A 12,947-nucleotide genomic window follows, 5' to 3' on the forward strand; every position below is an offset into this window, starting at 1 on the left:
AGCAGGCAAAACACATTTCTTTTATTTCTTATGGGATTCATATTCAACTGTAGGTTATAATGGAATGGCACAATCATAAAACAAAACATGGCAACAAAGAAAAAACTAAATGACCCCTGTTCAAAAGTCTGCTTAGTTCTTAATACTGTGTATTGCCCCCTTTAGCATCAATGACAGCATGCAGTCTTTTGTAATAGTTGTCTATGAGGCCCCAAATTCTTGCAGGTGGTATAGCTGCCCATTCGTCTTGGCAAAATGCCTCCAGGTCATGCAAAGTTTTTGGTCATCTTGCATGAACCACACGTTTGAGATATCCTCAGATATTAAGGTCAGGAGACTGTGATGGCCACTCCAGAACCTTCATCTTTTTCTGCTGTAACCACTGGAGTGTCAACTTGGCCTTGTGCTTAGGGTCATTGTCATGCTGGAAAGTCCAAGAGCGTCCCATGCGCAGCTTTCGTGCAGAAGAATGCAAATTGTCTGCCAATATTTACTGATAACATGCTGCATTCATCTTGCCATCAATTTTCACAAGATTCCCCGTGCCTTTAGAGCTCACACACCCCCAAAACATCAGTGAGCCACCACCATGCTTCACAGTGGGGATGGTTTTCTTTTCACTATCGGCCTTGTTGACCCCTTTCCAAACATTGCGCTTATGGTTGTGACCATAAAGCTCTATTTTGGTCTCGTCACTCCAAGTTACAGTGTGCCAGAAGCTGTGAGGCGTGTCAAGGTGTTGTCGGGCATATTGTAACCGGGCTTTTTTGTGGTATTGGCGCAGTAAAGGCTTCTTTCTGGAAACTCGACCATGCAGCTCATTTTTGTTCAAGTATCTTCGTATTGTGTTCCTTGAAACAACCACACCATCTTTTTCCAGAGCAGCCTGTATTTCTCCTGAGGTTACCTGTGGGTTTTTCTTTGTATCCCGAACAATTCTTCTGGCAGCTGTGGCTGAAATCTTTCTTGGTCTACCTGACCTTGGCTTGGTCTCAAGAGATCCCTGAATTTTCCACTTCTTAATAAGTGATTGAACAGTACTGACACTGACTTGTCAGTGACTTGTCAAAAGTACTGACTTTTACAAGAACTAAAACAAAAAAATACTTTTTAAATACTTGGCTGATTCAATGAGAAACTTCAACAAACAAGTTACAAATGTGGTGTTCTGCACTATTAAACGTTTCTTGGGTTTTGCGATCTCCACAAAAAACTGTCACTTTCAGTTTAAACGTGTCTTTGAAGAGAAATGAAAATTCCAGACTTCTGATTTACATAAATCACACATTGCTGGTGGACTGATTTGAGCATTTATTTCCAGAGGGTACCCTGTCACCTCTCAGCAATCATAAATAAAATATAATTTTACTATGCAACAAATTCAGTTGTGCCAGCATGCAACCTTCCAAACCTGCTGAGAACCAACAAATCTCTGTTTAGTATAAAACTATTAACCTTTGCAGACTTTAGTACAGGAGATGCAGTCTCTGCACACACACACACACACACACACACACACACACACACAAAAAAAACACACTTAAGATTGTCATCTAACTCTCTATATAACTGACATGAAAGCAAGAGGCTAACTGAGTGTCTGAGTTTTTGAAAATTGTTATTGGAGAAGAAACATTTCTTCTTTAAGGTCTCTAACCTCAAGGGATGATATTGCCTGTTGAGTTTTCCCTTTATTAGTTAGATATTTAGATGATTTTCTAACTACAATGTCTTATTCGGGCTGGACAGTACTTGCTCAAATGTAATGGCAAAATGGCAAGTTTTTCTGAAAAAAAAAAAAACGAACAAACAAGCAATGCCACCCGTGCATGCCAATCAGAAAATATGTTGCTGCATATTTTAGAGGGGGAAAATAAATCAACTTCAACAATGCAAAATGTTTTGCATTAAAGGTCTTAATGGAGTCATTCACACAAAATGAATTTCTTAGAGAGTTATAATAGCAAAACAGTATACAGAACTCCACCTTGTGGCTGTTTTAACCATTCTAAATCCGGGGCCATTGTTGAGTTATTGTGACTGGCACTTAAGCTATTTGTAGGATATTAAGCTCCCAAACAAATTCATAATATGTCAGTTTTGTTTATCTTGTCATGAAATTATATTTTCCGTGTGACAGATGCCTCACCTTATGTCTGCTATCGATTTCAATTGTATGTCTGGCCAAACAAATTATCTTCTGTTCTTGATAGACACCAGAGGGTGCTATATAGACTTCTAAACTAAACCCAGATGGTAATAATTTAGGCTTAATTATATGCATATTACTTTTCTGCTAGGCTCTTTAACAAAGATAGAATTTTACAACAATAAAGTGAAACAGCTATGTTTATTTATATATGAATTTATAATTTAATTTGATGATGGTGCCATTGCATTTTGGTAGCTACTGTAGAATGGATGTGCAGATGGCAATGTTAGTTCAATTAAACCCTTAAATGCATGGCTGTTTCGTCAAACATTATTACATTCTCAGGTCTTTTGAGACCCAGCACGAATATCTATACACAAATGGATCTACAAAATGCCAATTTTCAAAACATTTTCAAGAAAATAATAGAATATAATCTGATATATTTTAATGTTTTCTTTTTCATATATCAAAGAAATGTTGCGACAAATAAAGAACAGTATTCATAACTTCCATATTGAAATGTCATGAGACGCAACTGGTTGTCAAACACATACTGAGCTACACACAGGGTTGGGGAGTAACGAAATACATGTAACAGGATTACGTATTTAAAATACAAAATATAAGTAACTGTATTCCACTACAGTTACAATTTTAATTATTGGTAATGAGAATACAGTTACATTCAAAAAGTATTTTGATTACTGAAGAGATTACTTTGCATTTTATTGTCATTTGTTTCATTTAATATTTAGTCCTTTCAGATGGAAAACATTTATACATATAAATGATGCGATCCAAAGTGCATTTGAACAGCGGTGAAACACTTTCTTATGATGTGTTACATTCATACAAGCAGACAGAGAAGTAAGTCTGAAGTAAGTTTGGAGCAGAAGAAATAGAAATAAACCTTGTGCAAATTGTCAGTTTTACGCTAAGCTAAAATGCTATTTCTAGCCATTTTACATGCACATGTTACCAGGCACAATCATATTTTTTTTTTATCAAGAAAGTTCATGTTAGATCATAATTTATTTTTTCTAGTAAGACCTTTGATATTAGGGCAAAAATCATATTCTTGATAAAAAAAACATTTATTGTTTTCCTGTAAAAATAACTAAAAATCCTTAAAGCATGACCAACTTGATTTATCTTGTTTTAGAAACAACACTGCATAAGATATTTAGGTTTTTCAGAGAATGTATTTTTAACATGTGTATTTTGTCTTACTGTACTGGCAGAGTTTTTATAGTCAAAACAAGTGAAAAAAAATCTAGCAGTGCTGAAGAAGTAATCCAAAGTATTTAGAATACGTTACTGACCTTGAGTAATCTAACAGAATACGTTACAAATTACATTTTACAGCATGTATTCTGTAATCTGTAGTGGAATACATTTCAAAAGTAACCCTCCCAACCCTGGCTACACATAACACATAATCTACACATGAAGTACACATTAGCTAGATATACAGTATGTATTTTCTCAGGCACTTACATTGGCGGCCAAAAGTTTGGAATAATGTACAGATTTTGTTTCGGAAGGAAATTGGTACTTTAATTCACCAAAGTGGCAAACTGATCACAAAGTATTGTCAGGACATTACTGATGTAAAAAACAGCACCATCACTATTTGAAAAAAGTAATTTGTGATTAAATCTAGACAGGCCCCATTTCCAGCAGCCATCACTCCAACACCTTATCCTTGAGTAATCATGTTAAATTGCTAATTTGGTACTAGAAAATCACTTGCCATTATATCAAACACAGTTTAAAGCTATTTGGTTCATTAAATGAAGCTTAACATTGTGTTTGTGTTTGTTTTTGAGTTGCCACAGTATGCAGTAAAAGTATTAGGTAAAAAAAATGGCAAAAAATGAAAAAAAAAAAAAAGAGAAACAGCTTTCTCTAGAAACTCGTCAGTCAGTCATTGTTTTGAGGAATGAAGGCTATACAATGCTTGAAACTGTCAAAAAACTGAAGATTTCATACAAAGGTGTACACTACAGTCTTCAAAGACAAAGGACAACTGGCTCTAACAAGGGCAGAAAGAGATGTGGAAGGCCAGATGTACAACTAAACAAGAAGATAAGTACGTCAGAGTCTCTTTGAGAAACAGACGCTTCACGTCCTCAGCTGACAGCTTCATTGAATTCTACCCGCTCAACACCAGTTTCATGTACAACAGTAAAGAGAAGACTCAGGGGTGCAGGCCTTATGGGAAGAATTGCAAAGAAAAAGCCACTTTTGAAACAGAAAAACTAAAAGAAATGGTTAGAGTGGGCAAAGAAACACAGACACTGGACAACAGATAATTGGAAAAGAGTGTTATGGATCTTAACCCCATTGAGCTTTTGTGGGATCAGTTAGACTGTAAGGTGCGTGAGAAGTGCCCGATAAGACAGCCACATCTATGGCAAGTGCTACAGGAAGCGTGGGGTGAAATGTCACCTGAGTATCTGAACAAACTGACAGCTAGAATGCCAAGGATCTGCAAAGCTGTCATTGCTGCACGTGGAGAATTTTTTTAATAACTCTTTGAAGTAGTTTAAGAAGTTCTGAACATTTTTTTCAAATTGTAATAGTAATTTTTCACGTTATTAATGTCCTGACTATACATTGTGATCAGTTGAATGCCACTTTGGTGAATTAAAGTATGAATTTCTTTCCATAAGAGCAAAACCTGTACATTATTCCAAACTTTTGGCCACCAGTATACATAATTTCAGTAGTATACCCAAATGAGAATAGCCAAATCTTCCTGTTCATGTGTTAAACTTGCTATAGTTTAATTCCACATTGCTTCTTCATCAAATAGCAATGTCAAATGTAAATCAAATCGATCACTGACACTGACTTGAGTAAGAAGTAGCATGTACAATATGTACTCTATGTGTACACGCATATTGAATATTGATAATTCACCATTTTCACACATAAAATCAATGTGATATAGTTGTGATATATATATTTTACACTACTCAGAAGAGAAAAGTTGAGGAATTCTAAAGATGGTGTGCATAACTCCAGAAAAAAAGGATGTGGTACAGGGGGTGGAATGAGGTCCTGGGTCACTAAAGACCTGAGGTATGCATTAAGGGGTTAATATGTCTTCGATGGTGTTTGTTTGCATGTGAAAGATCATCTATAATTTAATGTGTTGATGGTGCAATTGCATTTTGGCAACTACTGTACAATGGATGTACAGATGGTAATGTTAGTTCACACTGATGGTGTGTTTGCACGTGAAAGATCACATTTTAAATAGATATCATTCTGAATCAAGATTTAAAACATGAATTGGTAGTGATCATTAATACATCTAAAAAGGTTACAAAAAAGATTGATACAAATTAAAGACTCACAAATGCTTGTTTATTCTGGGTAATTTAAAGCCAGAAGTAGGTGTACATTGAAGTGGGTCAAGTTCTGTTTATTACTACAAAAGAATAACATAATTCCACACAACATTTATTTAAGAATGGAATGTGTATTTACATAAAATCAATATAAATGTCACCCAAGGTCAGTGAGAGCTGCATGATATACCATGGAATTTCTCACTCTATCGGACAAGGTTTGCTTAAGCACGACCAGCCATGAGTCACCAAAGAGTGAACAGAGCACAATCATTTTTCATCCTTGTCCTTGTCACGTTAAGTGTCACTAGCATTTTGAAATGACTGTCATGTTACTACTGCTAGACTTGAGATGATAGCAGCTGCCAGCCTTAGTTAATCAAGCATTCTGGTTAAAGAAATAAAGAGCTCCAATGAGCTGTCTGAAATGTAATGTCAGTAACATTATGCTATATCACTTTAAAAGACAGTGTAAGACAAATACTTTTTTAATAATACAAAAAAAAAAAAAAAAAAAAAAAAAAATGCACATGTGCAAAATCCATGGAAATATAAAACAAAATTGATCCATTAAGAACATTTAATATCATATGCACACAGAGTGATCAAATAATAATGGATACAGATGCCTATTTTGTTGAGAAAAGACTGCCTGTTTGAATAACTTCAACTTCTATACTGTAAAATAAGTGCAAGTATCTTTGTCAAAAATGTGGCACATGACTTCATGAACAATTATTTGGCCTGTTGCATCCTTTTGGGCTGATCCATTGTACGTTTTATGAACTTTTTATGAACTCTTATCATTGGTTTTTTCCAATGTTTAGCCGCTGAGGAAAACAAAACACATTGTTAGACATTAAAAATAATATTGTCCCACTGTATTAATGATAATCATTCTGTCATAGTAATTTAAAACTGAACCAAAGTAATCAAACATACCAGTGATACCGCACACATCCATGCAGTCTTGTTTGGACTTGAAGTTGTTGCTGCTTCTTCCACATCCCGTGTATATGAACTCCTGGCATGTCTTTGTGGCAGAGTTGTAGTAATACCTTGGTATGGAAGCTGAGCACTTCCCTGGGTCCAAAAAGTCTTGACAAATGACAGGGACTGCTGAAAAAGAAGACCACAAAAGCACTGAGAGCCTTTAAGATAATTCTAAGAGTTATCTTAGATTTCTCCAATGTGTTGTAGGTGGAACCAGGGTCCATTAACTAAGCAAAGCAAGACACTGGAAAACGTTTGGAGAAAATGGCCATTAAACAAGTTCGTTGTGTTGATGATTTGAAAAGATGAGAATAAAAATGCCTTTATTTGTTCCAAAGTGGCTGAGCAAGGACACAGGTCCCTTAATGTTCTCTGTTCTATGTCCCCCATTTTATGCCATATCAATTTTCTCATCAAATCATTATCAAGGTTCAAAGCTATATTGCTAAAAGGCTATTTAAAAAGACTTTCCCACCATCTCGCCTTCAAATAAATTCTTTATTTTTTTTTTTTTAATGATTCCATCATTTGATCAAAGACCTACTTAGATAAAAGGCTTTTTATAAAACTAGTGTCTCTATATACTTACTTTTTGGAGGAATGCAATATTCCACACATGCCTGAATGTTTTCAAAGTTGTTTGCATTGCCCTGGCAACCACCATAGTCGAAAGGTTCACACTGCATGGAGGTCATATTGAAGTAGTAGTGCTTAAAGATGGCACGACAGGGCCCCTCTTTCTTTTGAAAACGACAAATCTGGGGAATTTCTATAATGTGTAAAAAATAAAAAATAAACACTTAATTTAATGTAATTGTATTTCACATCAACTGACTGACTGTATTTCAAATCATTTGGAAAAATTGCTATAGCAGTACACTAAAAAACTAAACATAAACATTTTGATTTGTGTGGTAGCATCTAAATTTGGTGGTTTGAATCAAGTCAAAAATATTTTAGAATATAAGTTACACCAACAAAACCAATTTTTTAAAGGTTAGTTCAGGCAGTATACAGTAGCTCCTTAAGGTAACAATTCCAGGTGTTAAAAATACTTTGATAAAGTAAATGTTTATGTCTCATAAAATAATGATATTTTAACCATAACTGCTCTAACTCTCATAAAACTATAAAAAGTTAAATTTATTATTTAAAATTCCATATATATTGTTTACGGTGCATTTAAGTATATTGTTTGGTTCTGTAAAAAGTGGTAAACTGCAATTGTTACCTCAAGGAGCTGTTTCTATATAACCCTTAAAAATAGTTTTGTTGTTATATCTTAATATAGTTAGCTTCATTCAGTGATGTTAAATAATGTATTTGACCTTAATCAAACAAGTTAATTTCTTTGTTACATTTCTACAGTAGATTAACATTTTTATTTTATTTTTTAGTGTAGAGAGTGTACATTTAAAATGAACCTACTTGGTATCCTGAAGCATGTTTTCTTGCAATCCACTAGGGATTTAAACCTGTTTAAATTTCCTGCACAACCGCTATAACTGAATTCCTCACACTGCTGGGTGATTGTGTTGTAGTAATAACGAGTTATGGCGTCATCACACGGTCCTTCATCAACTTGCAACAGGCAAACCTCTGTGGGGAATAAATCACGAATTGTGACGAAACAAAAATTGTGCCATTCTCAATCCATTAACAATAAGTTTAGTTATATAGCCTACAATTTCCATACATGTTTATTTTCAAATGCAATTTTTAAATGTCTAAAGTTTCGTCAAGAAACGCCATATTAACTACAGTGTTAGGAAGGAGACAATGTTATCTTTACCTTTGGGCTGTAGACCGACGGCTCTCTGCAGTACAGTAATAATAAACAAAAGACTTATATATATCAAAAGACTTCCAAGCGAGTAACGCGTCATTGTGTTGAAATTTGAAATCCAAACTCGCGAGAAGCCCGATGTGTAACTGTGTTGATTTCTCACAATCGGTGACCTTATAAATGGAGATTTTTTTTTTTTTTTTAGCGGGGTGGAATTGGAAGGGCGGGATGTGCTTAGTCATTTCCATGAGAATTCCACACAGTTCTACAGCAAATTGCGTCTATTCCCAGAGTAGGAAATAAATAATACATTTTATATTTCATGACCTTATATTTGTATATCAGACTACTTGGTACATAATTAGACCATTTAATACATAATAGGCCTAATAGTAATAATAATAATAATAATAATAATAATAATAATAATCATCAACATACCAGAAAATGTTCTTAAAGGAATATTCCAGGTTCGATACAAGTTAAGCTCAATCATCAGCATTTGTGGCATAATGGTGATTACTACAAAAAATAATGTTGAATCTTCTGGCCTTTTCTTTAAAAACAGCAAAAATTGAAGTTACAGCGAGACACTTACAATGGAAGTGAATGGGCCAATTTTTGGAGGGTTTAATGGCAGAAATGTGAATCTTAGAATTTTATAAAAGCACTTACATTAAAGGAGCAATATGTAACATTGACATCAAGCGTTTAAAATGGGTACTGCTGACCAAATTCAAAATGTTGGAGAGTTGTCTCCCCCTTAGGCTCGGAGCTCACGCGGATTGCCAGGTTGACGACAGGCAACAGGAACGAGCAAACTGACAATGGCAAGCGACGAGTCTTACACTGTAAGTTGATCAGTTAATGTACAAGTTTGCAATGTTTTTATATGCAAATTATAAACCAGCTCTATCGATGTTAGCTAGATGTATTGCTGGCTTCCATGGCTGCAGCGCGCTGTGTTTGCCCGCTAACTTGTTTAAAATCTGGCAACCCGGGGTGTCGAAATACTATTGGTGATTGGGCAGTGGGCGGGATCACACAGGCCAAAACACAAACAGAAATTCCGGCCCAGAACGGACATTTCAAAGTAGAATATACTGACTGTAGCATTGTTTTGGGAGAAGCCAGTATTTCAACTTAGCATGTTTCCTAAATCTCTGATAACATATTATGATAATTTTATGCTTTAGTACAGTAAATATATTAGCCTACATATTGCACCTTTAATTCTTCTGTTAAAACTCAATCGTTATTTGAGCTGTAAAGTTGTTTAAATCGTCATTTTTACAGTCGTTTTAGGGTTTGTTGACATTACATCATCATGGCAATGAAGTTGTAAAACTGGCTAAAACTTTACACAGAAAAAGTTAGTAAGCAATTTTATCACACTAAAATCATGTTAACATGCACACTGTTTACGTTTTATGGCTATACTTTTGAGTAAAAGTATTTTCACGTTTACAAATTGGCCCCATTCACTTCCATTGTAAGTGCCTCACTAGAACCCAGATTTTTGCTTTATTTAAAGAATTTTTTTTATTTTTTATTTTTTTTGTGGTAATTAATATTATTCCACAAATGCTGTCGATTGAGTGTAATTTGTATTGAACCAGAAGTGTTCCTTTAAGTACTAGTTTAGATTTCTCTTTTTAATGTAATCAAGTTTTATAGCATAGAACACACCACTAATGTAGTATTGTGTGCAAGAAGGAAGCACTTATTAATACACTGTTACTGTTCTCAGTGCCTTCAATCCACATGCTAAAAAAGTATCTTGATAATATGCAGACCTATTTAAATCAAGCCAAGAGTTTCTGGTATGTCTACATCATGTCAACTTTGTCCTGGAAAGAGGAATCAAGTTCCATCAAGCTCTTATTGATTTAGTGGGATGCAGACAAGAGCATGTTTTCACATTACGACCGCATTATCTCAAGCTGTTGGCTCTGAAAAACAATTTTCCTTTTTTTAGGAAACCAGTTTGTTCTCCGAGACACAATTGACTATCTATCCATTGACTACAGCAGATTACTTTGAAACCAATAATAATACTAGTATGTCGTAAATACTAATAAAGTAGTAAATACTAATAAAATTAAATAGTAAGTAGTAAATACTAATAAAATTCATTGACAAAGTCTCTCCCAGGATTCTTCTTGCCAGGATTTTTATTTTATTTATTTATTTTGCAGGTCATATTTTGCTGATTAATATTCGATATTGTGATTGACACAAAACCGTAGCACCAAACACTGTTGAAAATTCAGTTTTCCCTCCATGTGACCAGGAATATATGACCTATATGACATTTTTGAGAGAATGCATTTGACATATCTTGGGTGAGTGCATTATCTAATGTGACAGGTTAGGGGTAAACATAGATTATCACAGTAGGCTTTAATATGTTCTGTGTCCCCTTGACCTATATTGCCACCCCAGTGTCTATAAGTGAAAAAAGCTTCTCATATCAATGTATTTTTCTTTGCAAAAAAGTAAGTAATTTACTATATAAACATTTATTTACTTTGTTGAATGTGTAATAATCCATGAGAACAGCTAACCACAATGTACTTTTCCTGCTGAACATGAAGAAAACTGTGGAAAGACTATGATAAAATAAGAGTGCTTGCTTTCATGAGATTAAGAGATTACATTGTTTATGCAGATTACTTTATAAACCGGATTGAGTGAGAGGTGCAGAATCTCTGTCCATTTTCAGGTGTGGAGATCTCTGCACTGTAAGCAGCAGTAAATCTGGTCATCAGTAACATACTGTATAACTGAATCTCTCGAACATTAATAGCTAACCACATGTGATTGTTGAATGACTGTTTGATTTGATTTCACACAGGAAATGCCGGTTATAAATGTAGACGATCTGACAGACCTGGATAAGGCTAAAATGGAAGTAACCCAGCTCAAAGTTGAGGTGAAGCTTGAAAGGGCGAAGGTAAGCTTGACGATTGATCGCATACAATTTAACGCATGGCCAGATCACACAAAACTAATCATATCTAAACTGGATGGTGAGCAATATAATGCTGTACTGATGACAATTATTTTTCTTTAGCAATGTCCTGATTCTGAATTTCCAGTTCAGTAAATAGAAATAAATAATGAGCAAGGAAAAATAAAACATTTGGATTGATTTGTAGCTTCCTGATGCTTCAGTGACTTTAAACAATTTTTCTTCATCAGGTGTCCAAATGCTGTGAAGAGATTACAGAGTACATTCAGGGTGGCGCAGATGAGGATCCTTTGGTCAAAGGCATTCCAGAGGAGAAGAACCCATTCAAGGAGAAAGGTGGATGTGTCATTTGCTAATGTGGACAGAGGAACCCCCAACTTTTCCAGTTTAGTGTTCTTTGCTGCCCATGGACACCTGCTTAAATGTAATCATAGATGGATATCCTCTCTGCTGCCTGATAAAGGGGACAATCAATCACAAACATGGATAGATGTTCAAATAACTCTAAATGGCTTTTATATCTTGTAAATGAGTCCCCAGGATCTGGACCCTCTAATATATTGTTGTGTAGTGCTCTTTCAAGTGTTGTAATAAATTCGACTACCATTGTGCACTGATCATCAGAGCCTTTCTTGATGGATTAAGCCTAATACAAGTATTACTTTCTTGGGCAGACAGCCCAAGAGTAAAATCTGTGTGACAACAGCCCACTGAAGGAAAGAGAAATGCCTGTTCTTGAAATTAATGTGATAAATCAATACTTAACCAGTGGAATATTATTAGCAATTCAATAAAATCACAGTTACATGGCAATGGGCCACTATAGTTTCTGACTGGGAATTTTTGAAACTCTCAGAACCATAATTGGGTCTGGTTTACAGTTTTGTGTGTGTGTGTGTGTGTGTGTGTGTGTGAAAATATTGCATTTAGAATAAAAGTTTGTGTTAAATGTGTCAAATGTCTTAAAAGTATTCATGAAATGGGTTCATGTTGTAATAATATGTTAAAAAGTTTACACTATCTTCTACTCTATCTTAGATTAGCAAAATTTACCATGGTAACCATAGTATGTTAACTGCTAAAACATATTGTACTCTTATTCAATAGTCATCAATGAATATGGGATCTCTTTCAAACAGTGTTAAAGGAATATTCCGGGTTCAATACAAGTTAAGATCAATCGACAGATTACCACAAAAAAATATTTTTTGATTTAGCCCTCCTTTTCTTTGTAAAAACAAAAATCTGGGTTACAGTGAGGCACTTACAATGGAAGTGAATGGGGCCAGTCTGTAAAAATTCACATTTTCCCTTTTTCAGAAGTATAGTCACAAGACATAAACAATATGCATGTTAACATGATTTTTAGTGTGATTGTCGAGATCATAAGACCCAATATAACAATATTTTACCACTTTCCCCCATATTCAAAAATATATTGAAATAAATAAACTGATAAACATTGTATATAATCATACACACTTACTTAGTTTAATCATTTTAACCAATAGTTCTAAACATAACTAATATTGACATTATATTAATTCATTTTTTGTTGAATTAACAGTTAGCATAATTTCATGCACAGCTGTGTGACAATACTTTATTGTCACTGTGTGACAATAAAGTGATTTGATTTTGAAACAACGGCTGTTGTGAAAAGCGCTATACAAATAAATT

General features: G+C 34.6%; 2 protein-coding genes across 4 annotated transcripts; one reads left to right on the forward strand and one right to left on the reverse strand.

The window, feature by feature from the left end:
- Positions 1-5,508: 5,508 nt before the first annotated feature.
- Positions 5,509-8,479, reverse strand: tfpi2 (tissue factor pathway inhibitor 2). Of its 2 annotated transcripts, none has more exons than XM_051671141.1 (5): positions 8,300-8,479; positions 7,936-8,106; positions 7,097-7,276; positions 6,457-6,630; positions 5,509-6,344 (listed from the first exon to the last, which is right to left on the reverse strand). In XM_051671141.1, exons 1-5 carry the CDS (start codon positions 8,391-8,393, stop codon positions 6,250-6,252), a joined length of 714 nt encoding a protein of 237 aa, XP_051527101.1. In that variant the 5' UTR covers positions 8,394-8,479; the 3' UTR covers positions 5,509-6,249. The 2 variants fall into 2 exon arrangements, with proteins under 2 accessions (XP_051527101.1, XP_051527099.1); XM_051671139.1 differs by having other exon boundaries at positions 6,457-6,633; positions 8,300-8,476.
- Positions 8,480-10,978: 2,499 nt separating this feature from the next.
- gngt1 (guanine nucleotide binding protein (G protein), gamma transducing activity polypeptide 1) lies at positions 10,979-11,885 on the forward strand. 2 transcript variants are annotated; one of them, XM_051671144.1, is made up of 3 exons: positions 10,979-11,037; positions 11,151-11,249; positions 11,498-11,885. In XM_051671144.1, exons 2-3 carry the CDS (start codon positions 11,154-11,156, stop codon positions 11,621-11,623), a joined length of 222 nt encoding a protein of 73 aa, XP_051527104.1. In that variant the 5' UTR covers positions 10,979-11,037; positions 11,151-11,153; the 3' UTR covers positions 11,624-11,885. The 2 variants fall into 2 exon arrangements, with proteins under 2 accessions (XP_051527104.1, XP_051527105.1); XM_051671145.1 differs by lacking the exon at positions 10,979-11,037 and having other exon boundaries at positions 11,044-11,249.
- Positions 11,886-12,947: the final 1,062 nt, after the last annotated feature.

This window comes from Myxocyprinus asiaticus, chromosome 34 (genome assembly GCF_019703515.2).
Source record: "Myxocyprinus asiaticus isolate MX2 ecotype Aquarium Trade chromosome 34, UBuf_Myxa_2, whole genome shotgun sequence".
NCBI lineage: Eukaryota > Metazoa > Chordata > Actinopteri > Cypriniformes > Catostomidae > Myxocyprinus > Myxocyprinus asiaticus.

Excerpts from the sequence above, each read along its gene's own strand:
- tfpi2 (XM_051671139.1), bottom strand. The coding sequence starts at position 8,393 with ATGACGCGTTACTCGCTTGGAAGTCTTTTGATATATATAAGTCTTTTG. Across the intron at positions 8,107-8,299 it reads CGTCGGTCTACAGCCCAAAG|AGGTTTGCCTGTTGCAAGTT; the intron begins GTAAAGATAACA and ends TATTCCCCACAG. Across the intron at positions 6,345-6,456 it reads GGATGTGTGCGGTATCACTG|CGGCTAAACATTGGAAAAAA; the intron begins GTATGTTTGATT and ends TGTTTTCCTCAG.
- gngt1 (XM_051671144.1), top strand. The coding sequence starts at position 11,154 with ATGCCGGTTATAAATGTAGACGATCTGACAGACCTGGATAAGGCTAAA. Across the intron at positions 11,250-11,497 it reads TGAAGCTTGAAAGGGCGAAG|GTGTCCAAATGCTGTGAAGA; the intron begins GTAAGCTTGACG and ends TTTCTTCATCAG.